The following is a 20,962-nucleotide window of genomic DNA, read 5'->3' as shown; positions in this document are numbered from 1 at the left end:
ATTTTGGAGAAATGAGAAAAAAAAATTCCAGAAGGTGTGGGCATGGAGTTAAGGACAGAGGTCATACGAAAGCTGAAGGGCTGTGGATAAATTGGGATAGAGGTGAAGAAACTGGAGGCAACTGTGTAGCTGGTTCATTTTTGTAAAGAAGCTCAGGCTCCTTGAATGATGTTTTAATTTGAAAGAAGATGGAACACAGGAAAATGTCCAAAGAGGCGGCAAACGCTTTAGGAAAAACACTTGGGATAATCCCACAATAGTCAATGGTTTTGTTTGAGAGGGAGGAATTGTGGTAATGTTCAACATGACTAACACAGCTCTGAGAATTGAGGCAAATTGTGTGTTATGGATGTAAAACTTGTATTTCCTGAGCTTGAGAGGTGCAGACTGTATTTTGGAAGTAATTGATTTGATAGTAATACAGGTATATAACTAGGGGAGCAACTAAATTTAAAAAATAACTAGACTTCTGACATCATTCCAGCCATGATTCTCTACTCACTAAAATTGGCCAAGAAATAACTTTTACTCATGTCTGGCAGAGGTAAAATGAGGTATAAAGTTGGGAGCAATGACCAAAGTGAGGCAGTTGAGCATCAAGTAATATTTTGAGAGCTGGAAAAGAGGGGTTTTTTTTGAGGCACAAAACTAACATTGGGGTTTGGGGCATAATAAAAAAGATTGTAGATGAAAGTGAAAAGAGATAAATCGTCAGAAATAACTTGGACTGTATTGAAATAAGGAAAGACTATGAGAAATGTTAGCAAAGGAGATTTTCATATGCTGTTACGTTGCTGACAATTAAAGGTGAAAATGTAAGAAGCAAAGAGAACAGTGAAATCGAGGAATGAGTAAGATAGCAGAGGACTGGCTGACCAGAAAAATAAGGGAGAGGCTGATGGAAGACTTAATGATGCTGGAGCAAGTGTTGGAAATAGTAATGAAGAGGGAGGTGTCAACAAGGGCCAAGACCAGTTTGTGCTATGATTTCAATGCAAGGATTCATTGTGAAATGCAAGGATCCTATTTGCAAAAATAATTAATGCTGTGAAGGGAAATGCAGATGAAAGTGGTGAATGCTGATTTGGCAGAAGCTGCATTGGAAACAATGAAGAGAGAGAAAATAGAATGGGTAGAACTAATCCCTGTGGAACATTCCAGTCGAGATCTTTGCCATCTATAGGACAATTTGATTGTTGCTTTGAAAGGTCAATCAATATATTAACATGATGGATTTGATGAAAAATGGACCTCATGGAAATGTGGTGTGCGGAGGAAGGTAGCAGATTTGCTGAGCAGGGATTCATGTCTGGGATAATGACAGAAGTCAAGTTAGGCCGAGGATGAGAGACATGAAAGGCTTAGTACCGAGAAACTAAAAGGGAAGAGGAGAAATAGGAAAAACTCGGTATAGGAGAGGAATACTGGCTATTGGTCAGCCAAGCAAGTTGGAGGGTTTAAACTGTAGGGAGATGCTGAATAGGCTGGGGCTATTTTTCCTGGAGCATTGGAAGCTGAGAGCTTCATAAAGTCCTGAGGAGTATGGATAGGGTAAATAGACAAAGTCTCTTCCCCTAGGGTTGGGGAGTCCAAAACTAGAGGGCATAGGTTTATGGTGAGAGGGGAAAGATTTTAAAGGGACATAAGAAGAGGCTACTATCTCCACGCAGAGGGTGGTGCATGTATGGAATGAGCTGCCAGAGGAAGTGGTAGAGGCAGGTATAATTGCAACATTTAAAAGGCACCTGGATGGGTATATGACTAGGAAGGGTTTAGAGGGATATGGACCAAATGCTGGTAAATGGGACTAGATTTACTTAGGATACGGCATGGAAAGATTGGACTGAAAGGTCTGTTTGTGCTGTACATTTCTATGACTCTAAGCTGCGCACACAAGGTGATTATTGTGCCTGTGGTTAAGTTGATTTACGAACTGATATCACATATCTGTCCTCTAATTTTTAAAAATTATCCCCTGGAAGCTAATGTTCTCAGTTTCATATTAGCCATGAGAAGTAAGGATAAAATCAGTTACATCATCAAAGATGCACATTCAAAGGGAATATTTCTGTAAGATAAGACTACAGAACACAAGTAGTTCTTCCTTCAAGTGTAGGAGTTCTGAATTTACCCTAGATTGCAATTCTGTTTTCTGGAGCATGCTGTTTCAGTTGTAACTGAGGTTTGACGAGTGTCTTAGTCATTGACCAGACCAAGTTTTCTAATTTTTATCAGAGATAATGGGGACTGCAGATGCTGGAGAATCCAAGATAACAAAGTGTGGAGCTGGATGAACGTAGCAGGCCCAGCAGCATCTCAGGAGCACAAAAGCTGACGTTTCGGGCCTAGACCCTTCATCAGATGGTGATGCTCTCTGATGAAGGGTCTAGGCCCGAAACGTCAGCTTTTGTGCCCCTGAGATGCTGCTTGGCCTGCTGTGTTCATCTAGCTTCACACTTTGTTATTTTGAATTTTTATATTCTTTTGTTAACTTAATTACTCTGCAAATGTAGTTGCATTTATTCCAATAGTTCAGCAGTCCTTATTTTGCAGATCTGTGTATTTGCAGCTGTTTTGTTGTAATATGTGCTTGCTGCAATCTATCACTGTTGCTGGAGATGCTGGTTGATCAATAACTGGGAATCATTGATTTCTCCCATCCTGGGCACTGCACTTTAGAAAGATGTGTAGGCATTAGAGATGGTGCAGAAAAATTCATGAACAGTTCAAGGCTGAATAACTTCAGCAATATAGATTGTTCCCTTTGGAGAAGAAAAGTTAAGAGGAGATATGATCAGTGTTTAGAATCATGAAGGTCTAAACAGCATGGACAGGGAAAAACTGTTCTCGGTGACAGGATTGAGAATTAGGAGATACTGATTCAAGATGTATTGAGTAATTAGTAATAGTAAGATGAGGAAAATATTTAACAGCGAATGTTTCAAATTTGTAATAAATATTTCTGAGTGTGACAGTGGTGAATTCAATAAATGCCTTCAAAAGGATAAATGAATAATTATTTGCAGAGGAAGACTTGGGCTCTGAGGGAAGGGTGTGGGAGTGATTCTAGAATAGGATTAGGTTAATTATTGTTGCAGAGTGTGGCTCAAACCTGATGGATTGAATGGCCGCCTTCTCACTGTAACACCTCAATGATTCTGTGAAGAATTCTGTTTGATCTTACCTGGTGGATTAAGTCATTTCAATGGCTACAACTTCTAACTATCTGGATTATTCTTGTTTTTAATGCCACCTTCACTTAATTTAAGTTTTGTAACTTTGAGATAGACGAAAGACTTTGTATTAAAATTACATTACTTCTACTTATGGTAATGAATCTCAATCTGGAAACATTCAAAAGTTTAACCTTTATTCCACTCAGTGTTACCAGTGATCTACGTTTTTTTTTAAAAAAGTGAAATGAATTGATGGTCCATTGCATTTGGGACTGAAGAATCTAGATTGTGTTCCAAAAAAAGGGCAGTTAAATATGATTGGAACAAAGGCTGATTGATGTGGAGTATTATGGCAGATTTCATATAATGATGTGATTTAGACTATACCAAGAAAGTGATTATACTCCAGTTTGATGTTTAGTTCCTTGTTTCAGTACATGAAGACCAGTGCTGATGGAGTATTTGCAGCTGGAGACGTTACTTCGTTTCCACTACCACTGCACAAAAACCAGCAAGTTAATATTGGTCACTGGCAATTAGCTCATAAACAAGGTAAGGGAAACATAATTTTATAAATTTCAAAGTGAAATGAAACTTTTCTTTAATTATTTTAATTACTATTTCCTAGCCACAGAGAAAGAGGCTATTTGGTCAATTTTTGTGTTGAGAAAATATTGTAGACCCTGTAGATAAATAAGTAAGCTGAGTCATATCTGATGTTAATAGGATAAATCGCACTGTAGGCTCAGATTACAAACTGAAATGTGTTTACCCAGTCTTAACCCAGTTCCTATTAGACAGACCAACCCATGAAACGCTCAAATTCAACACAAGCTGATACTGTGATTTGAGGAGTTCACTTGGTTAACCAGTGTAGAAAATGAGATATCACATTGTTATTGTAGGGTGAACTATTCTCTCAATGCTATTTAAATGCATTGTTACAGGAATGCACCTAACCATGAGTGGCATTGTGAAATTGGTTATCAGCATGTACTCCATTTGGAAACATTTATGCTGTATGTGAAGAAGTATGATCAAAACCAGATTCTGGAGTTGGGTAAATGCTAATTGCTGGTTATAATAATGATAGCTGCCAGATAAATAACAAATATTGTCCTACCCCAACAGATCAATCTGTTGTGGGGGGATTCGATAAGACATCTGTGAGGTTGTTGATTAGAATAAATGTTTCCCACTGCGTATATGCAACCCTTTTATCCTCATTGGAAGGAACGCCAAGGAGGACAGTATTTCATTGCTCCCTATAACATATAAGATGTACATTTTTGTTTCAGTTTTGTAAACTGCTTTTGTAGTTTCCGAGGTATTTTTCCATGAGATGACAATGTGGTCTTCAATTGATGCAAAATCCTTGGAAAAGTGATACTGTGAATTACTTGCACAATTTCGGAACACGAGTGACAAAAATTGGCTGATTATAACACTAAGCCCCTTTTTACATCTCTTTCTTCCTTCAAGACACTCCTTTAAACCTATCTCTTTAATCAAGCCGAAACCAAAAGAACTGCAGATGCTGTAAATCAGGAACAAAAACAAAGTTGCTGGAAAAGCTCAGCAGGTCTGTCAGCATCTGTGAAGGAGAAAACAGTTAACATGTCAGGTCCGGTGACCCGTCCTCAGAACTCAGTTCTGAGGAATGTTAACTCTGTTTTCTCCTTCACAGATGCTGCCAGACCTGCTGAGCTTTTCCATCAACTTTGTTTTTATTCCTCTTTAATCAAGCACTTGGTCATCTCATCTCATGGCCAGGATTTAATTTTGGCGTAGTGGAGGTCTTGGAGCAGTATTGAGTGTAGTCAGTGCTCCCAGTAACACTGCCAGTAATGGAGAGCTGTCAACCTCTGATTTTAGCCAGCAGTTCTCGGGATGAGATTTCTAACCCTTGGCACCATGATGGTGTGAGAACCCTGACACCAGCCAATTAAGAATCCTGAGTGCATTTAAAACTGTGTTGGGCCTTCTGTACAGAAGCAGTGCTCCATCCAATGGCCACTCACATTGTCCTACTTCCAGTGCCTTGTGGGATTGTTGGACGCTATGCTGGAACTAACTGCTGCAAATATCTCCTTATGTGGTTGAGTGTCATCTTCTGGAGTGTAATATTCCTGTGAAGTGCCTTTTAGACATTTTAATATTTTAAAAGTACTATTAAAATATGCGTGGTTACATAGGTAGAGGCATTGTCCTTTTAAACTGCATTGTGCCATTTAAGATCAACTTGCTTATTTTTTAGGTTACATTGCTGCACTCAACATGCAAAAGAGAAAGATTGCCATCAATACTGTACCATTCTTCTGGACATTCTTCTTTGGGAAGAGCCTACGATATGCAGGTAACAGTTATGTAACTCTTGTGGACCATCCAAAAGAAGCTCAGTTGCATTGTTCTGTACAGATATCTATGATGGTATGGAAATAATTGTAAATTACAGTAGTGCAGCACACCCAAGAGCATGTTTGTATTCCATTGTAAGAGATTTCTTTTAGATCATAGAATCTCTACAGTGTGGAAGGAGACCTTTTGGTCCATCAAATCTGCACTGACCATCTAGAGAGCATCCCACCCAGACCAAGACCCCTACTGTACCCCTGTGTTTATCATGGCTAATCGACCTAGCCAACACACCCTTAAACTATGCACGATTTTCTTTTTGAGCATGGTCAGGCCACCGAGCCTATACGCCATTGGACTGAGAGAAAACCAAAGTACCCAACTGAAACCCATGCAGATGTGGTGAGAATGTGCAAGCTCCACACACAGCCCTGACGGCTGGAATCGAACCGGGTCCCTAGGGCTGTGAGGCAGCAGTTCCTAACCACTGAGCCATCGTGCTAAGGATAGGGTAGAAAAATCTTTGATCTGAGGGAATCAAGGGAAATGAGAAACGTGGAGCTGAGCTTGCAGCAGAAAATCAGCCATGATAGTATTGAATATTAAAACAGCCCCAAGGGCTTTAATCTAGGTCCAATTCCTAATGTTAGTAAGCTTCTACAGATTAGTGGGTCATCTGCATTGCTTGAAGATAATAATCTTCCTGCAGTCTGCTATTGTTTCAGTCCAAATTGTTTATCAGCGACCTTTTCGTATCTCTTTATATTTAAAACAGTCTCCATCGTCCACTTAGTCGTAGCACATTGAGATTAAAATGGTTTTCCAACACAAGAACAAATCTTTTCCTTCTGCAAACAAGCTGAAGACATTCCTAATATTTAGTCTGAGGGAACAGCTTCCATTTATTTGGTTACAGGATGTGGGTGTCACTGGTATGGCCAGCACTATTGCCCTTGAAGGTGGTTGATGAGCCACCTCCCAAACGTCTCCAGGCCACGTGGTAAAGGTACTAACGTTAAAATATTAAGGACATATCAATCCAGCTGCCCATCTCTCTTTTACGTATTTTAAAAGGGGACTCAAGATTAAAACTCCATTTAAAAAAATGATTTCTGTTTTAAAAAACACAAGTCCATTCTCTACAAATGTGAAGGAACGTTGAATATAAAGTCAAGGAGGGACATAGGAGTATTACAACATCGAAGCAGCGATAGGCCATTCAGCCCCTGGAAGCTGCTTCACTAATCTGGATCATGCCAATTGTCTACCTCAATGACCTATTTCTTTGTTATCCCTTACCTCTTGATGTCATTGCTAACTAAAGATCTATCTGTCTCTGCCTGGAACTTAATGTCTGGGGTTCCATGATCCTATGGCGCAGAGAATTCCAAAGATTCACCACCTTTGGACTATAGAGTATAGTCTCACACATCCAAATTATATTCCATCTAATAAAATGTGAGGCTGGATGAACACAGCAGGCCAAGCAGCATCTCAGGAGCACAAAAGCTGACGTTTCGGGCCTAGACCCTTCATCAGAGAGGGGGATGGGGGGAGGGAACTGGAATAAATAGGGAGAGAGGGGGAGGCGGACCGAAGATGGAGAGTAAAGAAGATAGGTGGAGAAGGTGTGGGTGGGGAGGTAGGGAGGGGATAGGTCAGTCCAGGGAAGACGGACAGGTCAAGCAGGTGGGACCACCTGCTTGACCTGTCCGTCTTCCCTGGACTGACCTATCCCCTCCCTACCTCCCCACCCACACCTTCTCCACCTATCTTCTTTACTCTCCATCTTCGGTCCGCCTCCCCCTCTCTCCCTATTTATTCCAGTTCCCTCCCCCCATCCCCCTCTCTGATGAAGGGTCTAGGCCCGAAACGTCAGCTTTTGTGCTCCTGAGATGCTGCTTGGCCTGCTGTGTTCATCCAGCCTCACATTTTATTATCTTGGAATCTCCAGCATCTGCAGTTCCCATTATCTCTTATATTCCATCTGCTATCTTTTCTGCCCACTTATGCAGCCTGCCTAAATTCTGTTGAAGCCTCTTTATGGCCTTTTCACAACTTACATTCCCACCAAGTTTTATATCAGTTGCAAACTTGGAAACATTATAGTGCTCCTCCATATCCAACTGGACTGCGAACAGTTAGAGCCCAAGCACTGATTCTTGCAGTGGCCCATTAGTCACAGGCTGCCAACCTGTAAATAACTTGTTTATTTATTCTCTGATTTCTGCCTGTTAACCTATCTGAATTTCAAGATGGTATCTTCGCCCCATCCCATGTGCATTAACATTTTTTTAACTAATTTCCTGTGTGAGATTTTACTCCAAGACTGCTGAAAATCCAATTACACTACATCAAGTGTCTCTCCCGTTATTTAACTCTTTTGGGAACACCCCAAAAATCTGTCAAGTTAGACAAGCATGATTTGTCTGTCAAATCTATTTTAGCTTTGCCCCATCAGACAATTACATTCTAAATATCCAAGTATCTCAACCTTTCTAATAGATTGTCGTATTTTCCCTGCTTCTGAGTCAGGCTGACAGTCTGCAGTTCCTCCCTTACTTGTTTCTTAAACAGCAGGTTTACGTTTACAACTTTCCAATCTGCAGGCATCATTGCAGAATTTAAGAGAATTTTGAAAGATCAATTGATCCACTCTCTGAACACTCCTACCAATGTTTATTGCCCCTAACTGTTAATTAGCTCTGCCCCAAACAGATTCTATGTTCCTCTCTTCCGATTAGTCATACAACCTGGAAGCAAACTCTGGTCCAACCAAATTTCCCCAACTAAGCTAGTCCCATCTGCCTGCACTTGGCCCATCTCCCTCTAAACCTCTCTCACCAGTGGACCTGTCCAAATGTCTTTTAAATGTTGTACTCACATCTACCATTTCCTCTGGCAAATCATTTCACCTATGAACCACCCTCTGTGTGAAAAGATTGCCCCTCAGGTCCCTTTTTAAATCGTTCTCCTTTCAACTTACAATTATACCCTCTCATTCTAAACCCTAGGGAAAAGACCTTTGCTATTTAGCTTTTCTATGCCTGTCATGATTTTATAAACCTTTTATAAGTTCATCCCTCAATCTCTTACGCTTCAGTGAAAAATGTCCCAGCTTATCCAGCCTGTCCTTTTAATTCAAACCCTCCAGTCCTGGTAGTATCATTTTTAAAGTATTTTCTGCACTCTCTCCAGCTTAATAATATCCTTCCTGTAGCAGGGAGACCAGTACTGTAGACAGTACACCAAAAGTGACCTCCCCAACTTCCTGTACAACCGGAACATGACATCCCATTCCAATACTGGATGTTTTGACCAATGACGGCAGGCATGCCAAGCACCACCTTTACCGTTGTTTCTACCTGTTTCTCACCTTTTCAAAGCTATGTACCTGAACCCCAAGGTCTCTGTTCTACAACACTCCCCAGGGCCTGAACGTTAAGTCTGTAGGTCCTGCACCTGCTTGTCTTACCAAAATGCATTTACCTGAATTAAACCCCACTGGCTCAATTGATTAAGATCCCTTTGTAATCTTAGATTGCCTTACTCACTGTCCGCTATACCACCAATTCTGGTGTCATCTGCAAAATTTCTAACCATGCTTCCTACCTCATTAATACACTGGTCCTATGCCTTACTTTGAGCAGTACGCCACCTTCATTTCCTTTTTATGTCTAGACATCTTAAATGCAAATCAGTTGATGATAATGCTGCACTTTTGCAGAGTGATCAGCTCAAAAAGGGGAGTGTTCCTTTGCCTTCCAAAGGAGGGGACTGAATGCAGTGGGGCTACTCTGGAAGTTAAATAAATGCATTTTATGACCTACATGATGTCTCTAGAGCTTGAGGAGGTCCATCTTATTAAAATTGGGCTGTCTCTAGTTGAAAGCAGACCCTGTCATGTTTTATTGGCAGCATAGGGGCATCTTTATGCATGTGGATAACTTTTTGTTGGGTGGGAGCAGGACATTTGAAAACATTGTCATAAATGGGCTTTAAGCAGCCAAATTGGAAGTCTGGCTTCTGGGTCTTTTTAAGTACAACTGATTTGGAATTCAGATAGAATGGACCAAGTGTCACTTTGCTTTATTATTTGGAAAACAGTGCTATTCCTCAAAGCAGGGGGCTCAAGAAAGATGCAGCAGCTTCAAAAACTGAAATGGAAGAGTTCTGAAGTCTACTTGGACTGCTAAAATGTCTGGGCACTCAAATGAGGCTGGGTAATAGTTTTGGGGTTTTGGAGTCGAGTACAACTATGAAAAAACCAAATGTAAGATATTATTTTGGTGAGCTAAACATTGAAAAATATTTAAGAGCATTGTGCCTTGAAATTTCTGTCAATGGAAGATGCCAGAAACATGAAAAATATTGCTTTTGATCTGTAAACTCTTTAATGGATTCCCAAGTACAGGAGGGTTTACAATTCTTAGGTTGAGAAGGTGAAAACAGTAACATTTTGGAGTAGATCAGTAGCTCGGGTTGTGGTGTTGAGGTTGGTTGGCTCGCCGAGCTGGTTTGTTGTTTCTCAGACGTTTCATTACCATGCTTGGTAACATCCTCAGCGCAGCCACCGATGAAGCGTCGGTGTGTTTTCTCGCCTGGTTTTTAAACTCTGGGGTCCGTTTAGCATGAGAATTCCTGGAAGCTTGGCAGTCCACGAAGCATGCTATTAATAAATACGTTGAAGTTGACCCCATATACATTTCAGTACAAAGGAAAACCGGAAGTGAGGCAATCCATCTCAACGGACTCCAGAGTTTAAAAACCAGGCGGGAAAACACTGACGCTTCATCGGTGACTGCGCTGAGGATGTTACCAAGCATGGTAACAAAATGTCTGCAAAACAACAAACCAGCTCGGTGAGCCAACCAACCTCAAGCTGAAAACATCTAAAGAGCTATAAAGCATGCCCTAGAGACAGAAATCTACACTCTCTTTTTGGGATGGTAAACAATGTTTTTTCCTAATGAAAAATAATTCAACGACAATATTTGTTGAGTACGACATTGGTGCGAAGTGACTATGGGATAACATAAATGCAATAATATTGAAAACTTAATGTCTGGGCATAAATATTGCAGTTTTTAAATGGATAGTGGAGGATGGAGAAATTTCAAAATTGTAATGGGTCGACATCAGCAGTGAACTATTTGATTGCTTTTCTGACAAAGGAGTGAGCTCTAAGAAACTGTTAACAATACTGGAAAAAGGACGTTTAGAATTTCAATGTACACTAAAAGTAGGACTATAATATGGTGTCATTTTGCATGATCGGATTGAGCATTTTTGTTTTATTGTTTTTTTATTATACATCATATAGCTTTATTCAAAAAAGAGAGAGAAAAGGAGAATCTGTTAACAACTGGAATGGTCTGGTAGGAATAACCGAGACCAAATGCAAACAAATAATGATTACATATTACTTGAGGGATTGTGTGTGTGTCTAAATACCTTTTTGAACTTTCAGTGTTAACAGTGTATATACTTTAAAAGTAGTTTATTGGTTTAGAAGTACTATGGGACGTTTAAATACCATGAAAGATGCTATTTTAAGTGGAAATCCCTCTTAGATTATGACATGATGTGGAGGTTAATCAACACCTGAAGCAGGAGCGAGGCTATGAAAGCTTGTGTTTTCAAATGACTAATCTGGTGTCATGAGATTTGTGACCTTAGATTAGGACAGCTGAGAGACAGTTAGCAATTTCTTACTGTACCTTTCTCCTCTCCTGCACTCTCAAATACCTCATACCCTCTTAAAAAGTCGTAGTTTAGTGGAAGAGTTTCCAAGGTATTTCTTGTAGCAGCCTTTTTAACCTTCTGCATTTTGTGTATATACTCTAAATCCCTACTAATAAGTGATATTGGTTGATTAGTTTTGAATCTTTTGCAGTCACAAGTTTTACTATCTCTCAAAGTGCTGTAACCATGCAAGTTTTTTTTAAAATCTGATACTGTGCTAAAACATTTCTGCAATGTCATTTGTTTCAACTGACAGAGAAAGAGGAACCTTGAATAAAATTGCCAAAAGTATGGGTGCTTTTCAGGATGAACCAGCCTTGCATCCATGAGTAGGATGGTACGCAGGTTGAATGCCTATAATTGGATCATGTGCTGTATCTAATGAATCTCCATCTATCCAGTTTCTGTGAACTATCGTATTCCCATAACTTACAGTCATCCTGCTCTTTAAACTAGATAATACATTGGATTCCATAAGGCAGATTGTGCTCTGTATTCAATGCGTATCCATAATGTTGTATTTGCTGCATCTCTATTCTCCACAATGTCAAAGCCAAATTTCACTCACAAATGAAGATCAGTTTGTTCTCTAGATACTTGGACAATGTCAATTTCTCTTGCATGTTAAGTCAGTTTTTCTTCATATTAAACTGCAGGGCCAAAACTTGCCAACAATGCAGCAAACTGTCTACCTACAATTGAGGAAGGTCAACGCATTTAAATAACTATTCATAGCTGTCTCCGTATCTGTGTCCTCATGCAAAAAGCCAGCCCATGACGGTAATGTGAAAAAGCAGACAAACATTTCCTAATTAGAGGAGAAATTTTCACTTGTTGGCAACCATTTCAAATCAGTACAAATATAGTGGTGGACTTCATAAAGTTTCAGAATGAACCTTACATGTTGGTCAGCCTTTGCCAAAAGAGGTAGGGCTAGTGCCAGCCACAAGTGAAATGAAAGAAAGACTTTAAGTGGAGGAAGCAACACCTTCTGTAGGTACATAATGGAGGAACATAGTGTTCTGTTTGATGGATAACAAAATGTACATTGATTTAAGTAACTTCTGACACCCTGTGGACAATAGAAAAATCTTCCTGACATTAGGCCACTTCTGGCATTAGCAGGTGAATGACTTAATGAGATGTACTCCAACTTGGAGTATTTGGGAATGTAAAATAACAAACCTTTTTTCAAAAAAAGTGGAGTGAAACTACTGAACTTATACGGTCAAGAGAGTTTCTATGGATTAGATTGTTTACAGTACAAAATTCTGGTTACCTTAGGTTCAGTTTGCAAATGCCGTTTCTAATAGCATTTTTCTGTCCTGTAATTTGAAAACTCTTGCATCAAAAATAGGTCAAGTACAGGCCCTGTTAATTTTTTTTGCATTTGCTATTTCTGTCTTTGTCGATGTCCAAAGCCCCAAATGCTCACAATCAAATTAAAACTACCAAAAAACATGGATCAATGTAAAGCCTAGGACTTCCTGAAGATTTTTTTAATTGTTACCTGCACTCATTCCAGGTTTTGAATATTATTTTGAATTTAAATAACTTGAAGTATTCTGTTCCTGATAAGACAGAAGTGGTGAGGGGTCCCTCTTATTTTAATGGCGAGCGTGAAGGTTGGGGAAATTTAACTACCTAAGTGGGTCTTGCGGAGAGCTAGGATAGGTTGTTGGCCTTCTGGGGAGGTATGGTGGGTCAGTGGTTAGTACTGTTGCCTCATGGTGCCAGGGACCCGGGCTTGATTTCCGTCTTGAAGTTTGCACATTCTCCCTATGTCTATGTGGGTTTCCTCCAGTTACCTCCCTCTGTCCAAAGATGTGCAGGTTCTGTGGATTGGCCATGTTAAATTGCCCATTATGTCCAGGGATATGCAGGTTGGGTGGATTAGTCGTGGGTCTAGGTGGATTGCTGTTCAGAGGAGCAGTGTGGAGTTGATGGGCCAAATGGCCTGCTTCTGCATTTTAGGGATTCTATGATTCTGTGCTGTAACCACGTTAAATCCATTTTGTGGAGTTTGTTTCCGGACAGTACAGAGTTACCCTCCAACACTGCAACAGGACAATCAATTTTCAAGTTTACTTAACATTTTCTATTTTGACAGGTTACGGTGCAGGTTTTGAAGAAGTTATAATTCAAGGCAACAAGGATGAACTGAAGTTTGTGGCATTTTATATCAAGTACGTTTTGCTGTGAACATATTTGAAAAGGAAAAAAATCTAATTAAAGAAATTGAACTTGGGATTGTGATTTCTGATTGTAATATTGCGATTCTGTTTTCAGAGAGGATAAGGTGGTTGCAGTTGCCAGTTTGAACTATGATCCTGTGGTAGCCCAGGTGGCTGAAGTTCTGGCCTCCGGAAAGACCATATCAAAACATGAAGCTCAGTATGTCACGTTTAATAAAGATCTGGGTTTAATGAGACTTTCCTTCTATCAATGTGAGATTTTTTATCTCCCCCCCCCCCCCCCCCCCCCCCCCCGGCTTTAATGAAATAAGGGCCATAACACTTTGCCTTTCGTTATAAAATCTTGACAAATTTTATGAACTTTTAAATTTACTGCAGAAGCTCATTCTGAAACATTTATTTTGCTTCTCAATGTTAGAAAATTAATATGCAGCTGAGATACCAAATATAATAATATTCAGGGAGATTTGTGCAGTTTGAAGTTCATAACTCAAGGATGCATTAAGAATGTTTGCATAAATTATAATTTTTGCCATGTACTTAAAAAACAGCTGAAACAAAAATGTTTTGTTTCACTCCCTCAGTCTCTTGCCCTGACTACACCCATCATGTTTCTGAATCCTGCAGTTTAAAATCAGTTCATCTCGTGTCAAGCTATGTGTTGCAAAGCACAGCTTCTGTTCAATGACTGGGTGAAAAATCTAACAACTAAAGGAGAGTTTAGAGACCCCGAGAATCTTGTATATTGCCTTCAAACTGGAAAACTGTAGCAGCGTTTAAAAAAATCATTTTGTGAGGAACAAACCAAAACCATACTCCCTGCTGTTAATAGTTGGGTTTCTATCTCAACACAGAATCTTTGAATATTTTTCACTTCATATCTGATGCACTTCAAAATGACCATTCAGTGTTAACAGGAAATAAACTGAGAAAGTTTTGATAGACACATGGAAGGAAGACTTTTTTAAAAAAAAATTACTATGGCATCATAAGCCAGCATCAGAAAATGTACAAGTGGTCTGTATTTATATAAAAAGATGTCAAAAATTGTTATCCACAAGTTGTTGTATTGAATCCATGGAAACGGTTCATTTGTACTACTTGCCTCTTGTATAACTTTTTTTTAACAAGTGTAAATCTAAATTTTCTTTTCCGTTCAATTGTGGGATGTGGGCATCACTGGCTGGCCAGTGTTTATTGCCTGACCTTAGTTCCCTTGAGAAGGTGATGGTGAGCTGCCTTCTTGAACCAATGAAGTCTTCCTCTGGGTTGACCGACAAAGCCATTAGGGAGGGAATTCCAGGATTTTGATCCAGCAACAGTGAAGGAAGGGCAATATATTTCCAAGTCAGTATGGTGAGTGGCTTGGAGGGGAAGTTGGAGGTGGAGCTGTTCCCATATATCTGCTACCTTTGTCTTTCTAAATGGAAGTTGTTGTGGGTTTGGAAGGTGCTGTCTGAGGATCGTTGGTGAATTTCTGCAGTGCATCTTGTAGATAGTACACACTGCTGCTACTGAGCATCAGAGGTGGAGGGAGTGGATATTTGTGGACATAGTGCCAATCAAGTGGGCTGCTTTGTCCTGGATGATGTCAAGCTTCTTGAGTGTTGTCGGGGCTGCACTCATCCAGGCAAGTGGGAAGTAGATAACAAAGTGTGGGGCTGGATGAACACAGCAGGCCAAGCAGCATCTTAGGAGCACAAAAGCTGACATTTCGGGCCTAGACCCTTCAGAATAGGGGGAGGGGGAGGTGGACCGAAGATGGATAAAGGAGAAGATAGTTGGAGAGGAGAGTATGGGAAGGGAGGTGGGGAGGGTATAGGTCAGTCCAGGGAGGACTGACAGGTCAAGGGGGCGGGATGAGGTAGTAGGTAGGAAATGGAGATGTGGCTTGAGGTGGGAGGAGGGGATAGGTGAGAGGGAGAACAGGGTTAGGGAGGCAGGGACGAGCAGGGCTGGTTTTGGAATGCAGTGGGGAGAGGGGAGATTTTGAAGCTGGTGAAGTCCACATTGATACCATTGGGCTGCAGGGTTCCCAAGCGGAATATGAGTTGCTGTTCCTGCAACCTTCGGGTGGCATCGTTGTGGCACTGCAGGAGGCCCAGGATGGACATGTCATCTAAAGAATGGGAGGGGGAATTAAAATGGTTCGCGACTGGGAGGTGCAGTTGTTTGCTGCGAACCAATTGCAAAGTATTCCATCACACTCCTGACTTGTGCCTTGTAGATGGTGGACAGGCTGGTTTTAGAGCTATGTTTTGAAAATTGTTCATTAACCTCTAAGCTTGTAAAAGATTTTGTAAAATGAGATTAATATTTCATTTTACACTCGTAGTGAATTGCTGTTTTTGTGGAAATGGGATGATGTGTGCAATTAACTGTGCAGATGTTCCCTTTGGCTGAATTTTCCTATTATTTGGCAAGGTGAACTTTTTTGAGTGAGATTCATTGTGCCCTGTCCACCATGGCTCGTGCTGACTTTTCTCAAACAATCTTCCATTCTTCATCTCATGAATTATGTAACTGGAATTTTCTGCTTGCATCGTGTGAAATCATATGGCGGGAGAGGCAGAGGTACTCACTGCATTATGACTTTTGAAACATTCTCATCACTGGCACCAAGTTTAAACTCCAGCTCCACGGCATTGCAAGAGCTGCAAACCAGGAACTGGCCTTCGTAATGTGGCGTTCCACTGTTTTCCCTGAGGAAGTGGCCGAGTAAAAAGCAAGTTAGCTCACCTCTCTATGGACGGGAACTTCGAAGGGATGGTGGAGAGGAGGCCCATTCTTTCTCCTGCTGACTGACAAAAAAAGCTGTGCCACCAGACTCGACTAGCCTGGACCAAGATAGCAGTCTGATGAGTGCTGTATCTGCGGATTAATAGAATTGCACAGCAGCTCAGAAAGAAGGTACATTATATCCAATACCCTGCAAGGGTAAAGGCCACCATTTTCTCTCTGCTGCATCCCACCCACAGAGTCACCACTAACTCTGACTGTCACACCCCTTTCCACCAAGGCTTTCAGTATTACATACACCATTTCCAATAAATGGCTCTTGGCCAATTTGTTCTGCTCGCTGCGCTTCCTACTAGTGCACTGGGGACATGTTATCATCTCCCCTGCTCTTGCATCACCACAAATGGATCCTACATCTAGTTCCACCACTGACCCTCCTTTTATCTCATTGTGAGTAAAAATGTCTCAAACACCTTGAAGGGTGAAGGTGAGTGGGAGGGTGTGTAAAGGGGTACGTAAGGTCTCTCACTCCATATGAGGAAAAGATGTTCGATATGGCCAGAGAAGAGCACAACTGCTCACATGGAGACAGAGACCTCCAAAGGCAAGCTTCATGTACCGCGCTGCATTGCTCTCCCATAACCATCCACATTCTTTCATTTTCTTTTTTCTCTCAGATTAACCTACACAAGCATTTATCCCTTTTTCTACAACTAATTCCCCCCCCCCCCATTCCCTAGTGCAGGCACTAGCAAACTGCTGCTAGAAAGAGGCCAACACTGGAGCCCCTCCATTCTACCTCCACCTTTTGAAGAGGAAGCTGTTCAACTCTCAAATGTTCATCACCGTGGGTTCTTAATCTAGACTACAGTCAGCATCACAATCTGCTGAGTGTGTCACATGGTCATAACTGGTTGGGAGAGAAATGACACTTGGACTGCCTGAAACCTGGAACCTGCTCAGCCCCTGCCAGAGGATGATTGCCTGGTCTTGGCTTTTAATAATTTTGGCAAAATGTACAGATGAACATGGGAATGGGACAGTGGTTTATTAGAAGCAATCGCTGGATTGAATTGGAGGCTGGAGGAATCCATCAAAATGACCAGTACCATGCTAGTTACAATGTGCTGCCTCCATGGACAGCCAGCCGCAGACACTTGGTGGGGATCTATACCCCATTCTCTTACCATAGGTGCTCAGTGATGGTAGGGTTAAAATGGGGATGAGTGATCTCATTCCCACTCCAGGTACCCCTTTCTCAAAGGGTGACAGATTGGTGCCAGCACACTCCCATAGGGAGGGAAGACCCGAACACATTGCATAGGAAGCCTCCTCTCGGGACAATGGAAAGGTGCCTGGTCCTCTCCATCTCCACTCCGGTTGTGATAGTGAGGACAGCAGGTGTCCAAGCCAAGCTAAATGAGCCTGCCTCCATGCAGCACACTCTCAGCAGGTTAGCGTGCTCCAGACCCAACTGCTCCAGCTTGTGACCTGCCAATTCCTCCATGCCAAAAAGGCCATCTATAGAGCAGGCTTCCAGTACCCGAGCTGTGGAAGTCACGACTATACAAAGATGTATTGGGAGGGAAATGAAGAAAAAAAAGTCATACTAAGACATGGGTGATTTTGTCTAGTTAAATAACCTCACACTTTTTTTGTGGTTACATGTTGACTTGAATTCTTAGTGACTGCTCTGGTGCCTTTTAGCACTGACAAATCTGATGAAGCCTCATCCATTTGAGATGAGCAGCTGTTTCTGACATAAGGATGAAAGAAGTTGTAATGACCAAGCTTTGCTCATCTCTCTCAAGCCACTGACTCCTTCACTGGAGGTAGTATCAGCTATGGGGATCGTTGAACTGAGATGTTGATGACTGTAGCTAAACTACATGCTGACTGAGATCTCAGAAGTAACCAAACTTTAACACCATGTGACATTATTACCCTGTTTCGCTTTCTGCTGCTTTCCCCTTAATGGTGAATGGGATCTGTAAAATGTGGATATGTGGGATCTCCCAAAGATGCAAAATATTTAATTATTTAGCTGCAAAAACATTTATTTAATAATTGAAAAGTTCAGTATTATGGCAAAAAAGTAACCAGGTGCACAAATACAGCGGACTGACCCAAAGATTATTTGCTGTATAACCAAACAATAATTGCACAATTAAAAGTAGGCCAGACCTAGTTCATTTCTGCTGGAGGTGCAATTCAAATGAGGCTTTGACTGTCTTCTCTCACTCAACACTGCATGGGTCTGTGATACTGTGTTGGATATCCATCCCAGTCAATGTCCCGATCATCAACTTCATCTTCAAAAGGATCCTCATTTCCTCTGCATCGAGCACATGTACCTTTGTCAGTTCCAGTGGGGAAGGTCTCAGCATGCCATAATGATGCTTGTGTACGCTTTCAGATATACTGCAAGGCCTTGTTGAGACAGCCCAGGCACTGAAACCACATCTTAATAGGATCAATGGACTCTTCCACTAAGGCCCTGATGGAGAATTGGGTTGCATTGTGTCCTAGTTCTTAGCAATTTGAAGATTTTTGAGGAGGCTATTATTGTGCCTTGATAAGGAGTTCTGAGATTTATAGTCCTATCCAAATCCAAAGTGCTAATGCTATTCGGGGGGAAAAGTGAAATTCTGGCATTAATCCATTATGATCAAACTCCTCATGAATAGCTAACCTTGAATGTTACAGATCATGTCTTTCATACTTACAGTAGGACAAAGTGCCTGACTGACTGTGTGGCCAATACCTTAGATTGGAAAAGGACAAGCCCCTTGACTGAGTGCTGCGATACCTCCTGACTCACACTTGTCCCTCTTGATGCCACTAAGGAGTAATCCCTATTTACTTTTTGACATGGTCATTTGTTTGAAGCACATGCAGTATGTTTGCCATATCAGCTACGGCATTATGCTGAAGTTATGAAATTGATGTAGCATAGTGCCATGTGGCAACATGTGCATTTCCTTGACTGTTCACTGGTTAAAATTGAGCCAGTTCTTTCTTTTCACTAAAAAGCAATGCAAGCCACAGAGTAAATGCGAAGAAATTAGGCTAAGAGCCGTAAGATGCATCCTATGTAGATGTATGAGATATGTATCCCTAAGCAGTGACACATGTCTTTGAGGGCGGAAATGGTTGTCCAAATTCAGCCAAAATGATGTGGTGAGACAGATTGTGGATTCTGACTTGTGTAGACAGAGTAGAAAAGTACTGTGCCATTGGACTGTGCAGCGACCTTGTGGCAAAGTTGGAGTTTTCTGAAGGACTGGGCGAATAAACAGAGAGCTGCAGCTGTCAGCTAGTCGTTCTGAGTTTCACATCAGCAATTGGCACTGTCAATATTTTTTTTTAAAAGTACTTTTAAGGTGTAGGCATCACAGGCTAGGCGAGAATTTTATTGCACGTCCCTAGTCACCCTGGGGAAGGTGGTGATGAGCTGCCATCTCGATCCACTGCAGTCTTTTGGGGGGTAGGGACATCCACTGCATTGTTTGATATTGCAGTTCCAAGATTTTGACCCAGCGAGAGTGAAGGAACATTAATATATTTCTGTCAAGTCAAGTGTGTGACTTGGAGGGGAATTTGCAGGTGGAGGTGTTCCAATGCATCTGCTTCCCTTATCCTTCTAGTTGATAGAAATTTCTTAACAAGTGTCCTCTATCAGAGAACCTTGGTGAGTTACTGCAGTTCATCTTGTATATGATACATACTGCTGCTACTGTACTTCAGTGGTGAAGGGAATGAATGTTAAAAATAGTGCATGTGCTGCTATTGCAATCAGGACAAAGCAGCTCATTTGTGGTGTTGAGATTCTTTCATGCACTCATCCTTGTAAATGCACTGCATTCCATTTATATCCCTGATTTGTGCCTTGTAGATGGTGTACAGGAATTGAAGGGATGGGAGCTGAGTTAATTATGGCAGAATTCCTAGGCAAGGGTGAAAGCAACTGAAGGAGAAGAGAATTGGGAGCTGCATAGAAATAGTCATACAGCACAAAAACAGGCCCTTCAATCCAACTCATCTATGCTGAACTAAACTAGTCCCATTTGCCTGCATGTGGCCCATATCCCCCTAAAGTTTTCCTATCCATATACCTGTCCAAATTTGTCTTAAAATTTGTAATTGTACCAGCCTTTACCACTTCCCTCAGGTCCTTTTTTTAAAATCTTTCTCCTCTCACCTTGAACCTATACTATTTAGTTTTGGTCTTCCCTACCCTGAGGAAAAGCCCTTGATTACTCTCACCTTATCTATGCCCCTCTTGATTTTATAAATCTGTTTAAGGTTACCCCTCAGCCTCTTCCGCTACTGTGAAAAAGTGTCCCAGCCTATCCTGCCTCTCCTTTTATAATTCAAATGCTCCAGTCTCAGTAAAAACCTTTGTAAATCTTCTTTGTACCCTTTCCTGTTTAATAACATCCTTTTTATGTAGCAGGGAAACAAGAATTGTATGTAGTACGCTAAATGTGGCCTTACCAAGGTCTTGTACAGCTGTAACATCTTGCCCCAACTCTGATACTCAGTACTTTGACTGATGAAGGCAAGCATGCCAAATGCCTTTTTCACCACCTAGTCTACCTGTGACAGGACTTTTAAGGAACAATGTACTTGAACTTGGTCCCTCTGCTCAAAAACAATTCCCAGGATCCTATCATTAACTGAATAAGTCCTGCCCTGATTTGCCTTGCCAAAATGCAACACCTCATTTGTCTGAATTAAACTCCATCTGCC

General features: G+C 41.2%; 1 protein-coding gene across 1 annotated transcript in view; it reads left to right on the top strand.

Annotated features, from left to right (window-relative positions):
• LOC125464784 (apoptosis-inducing factor 3-like) overlaps positions 1 to 20,962 on the top strand; it is a 75,156-nt gene that overhangs the window by 49,405 nt on the left and 4,789 nt on the right. Inside the window, exons 15-18 of the mRNA XM_048557622.2 lie at positions 3,611 to 3,728; positions 5,434 to 5,532; positions 13,387 to 13,462; positions 13,566 to 13,670. Of these exons, the coding sequence (XP_048413579.1) occupies positions 3,611 to 3,728; positions 5,434 to 5,532; positions 13,387 to 13,462; positions 13,566 to 13,670 (398 nt within the window). The remainder of the gene's footprint in view (positions 1 to 3,610; positions 3,729 to 5,433; positions 5,533 to 13,386; positions 13,463 to 13,565; positions 13,671 to 20,962) is intronic.

This window comes from Stegostoma tigrinum, chromosome 27, assembly GCF_030684315.1.
Source record: "Stegostoma tigrinum isolate sSteTig4 chromosome 27, sSteTig4.hap1, whole genome shotgun sequence".
Taxonomy (NCBI): domain Eukaryota; kingdom Metazoa; phylum Chordata; class Chondrichthyes; order Orectolobiformes; family Stegostomatidae; genus Stegostoma; species Stegostoma tigrinum.
This window is presented reverse-complemented; position numbering and strand designations above follow the sequence as displayed.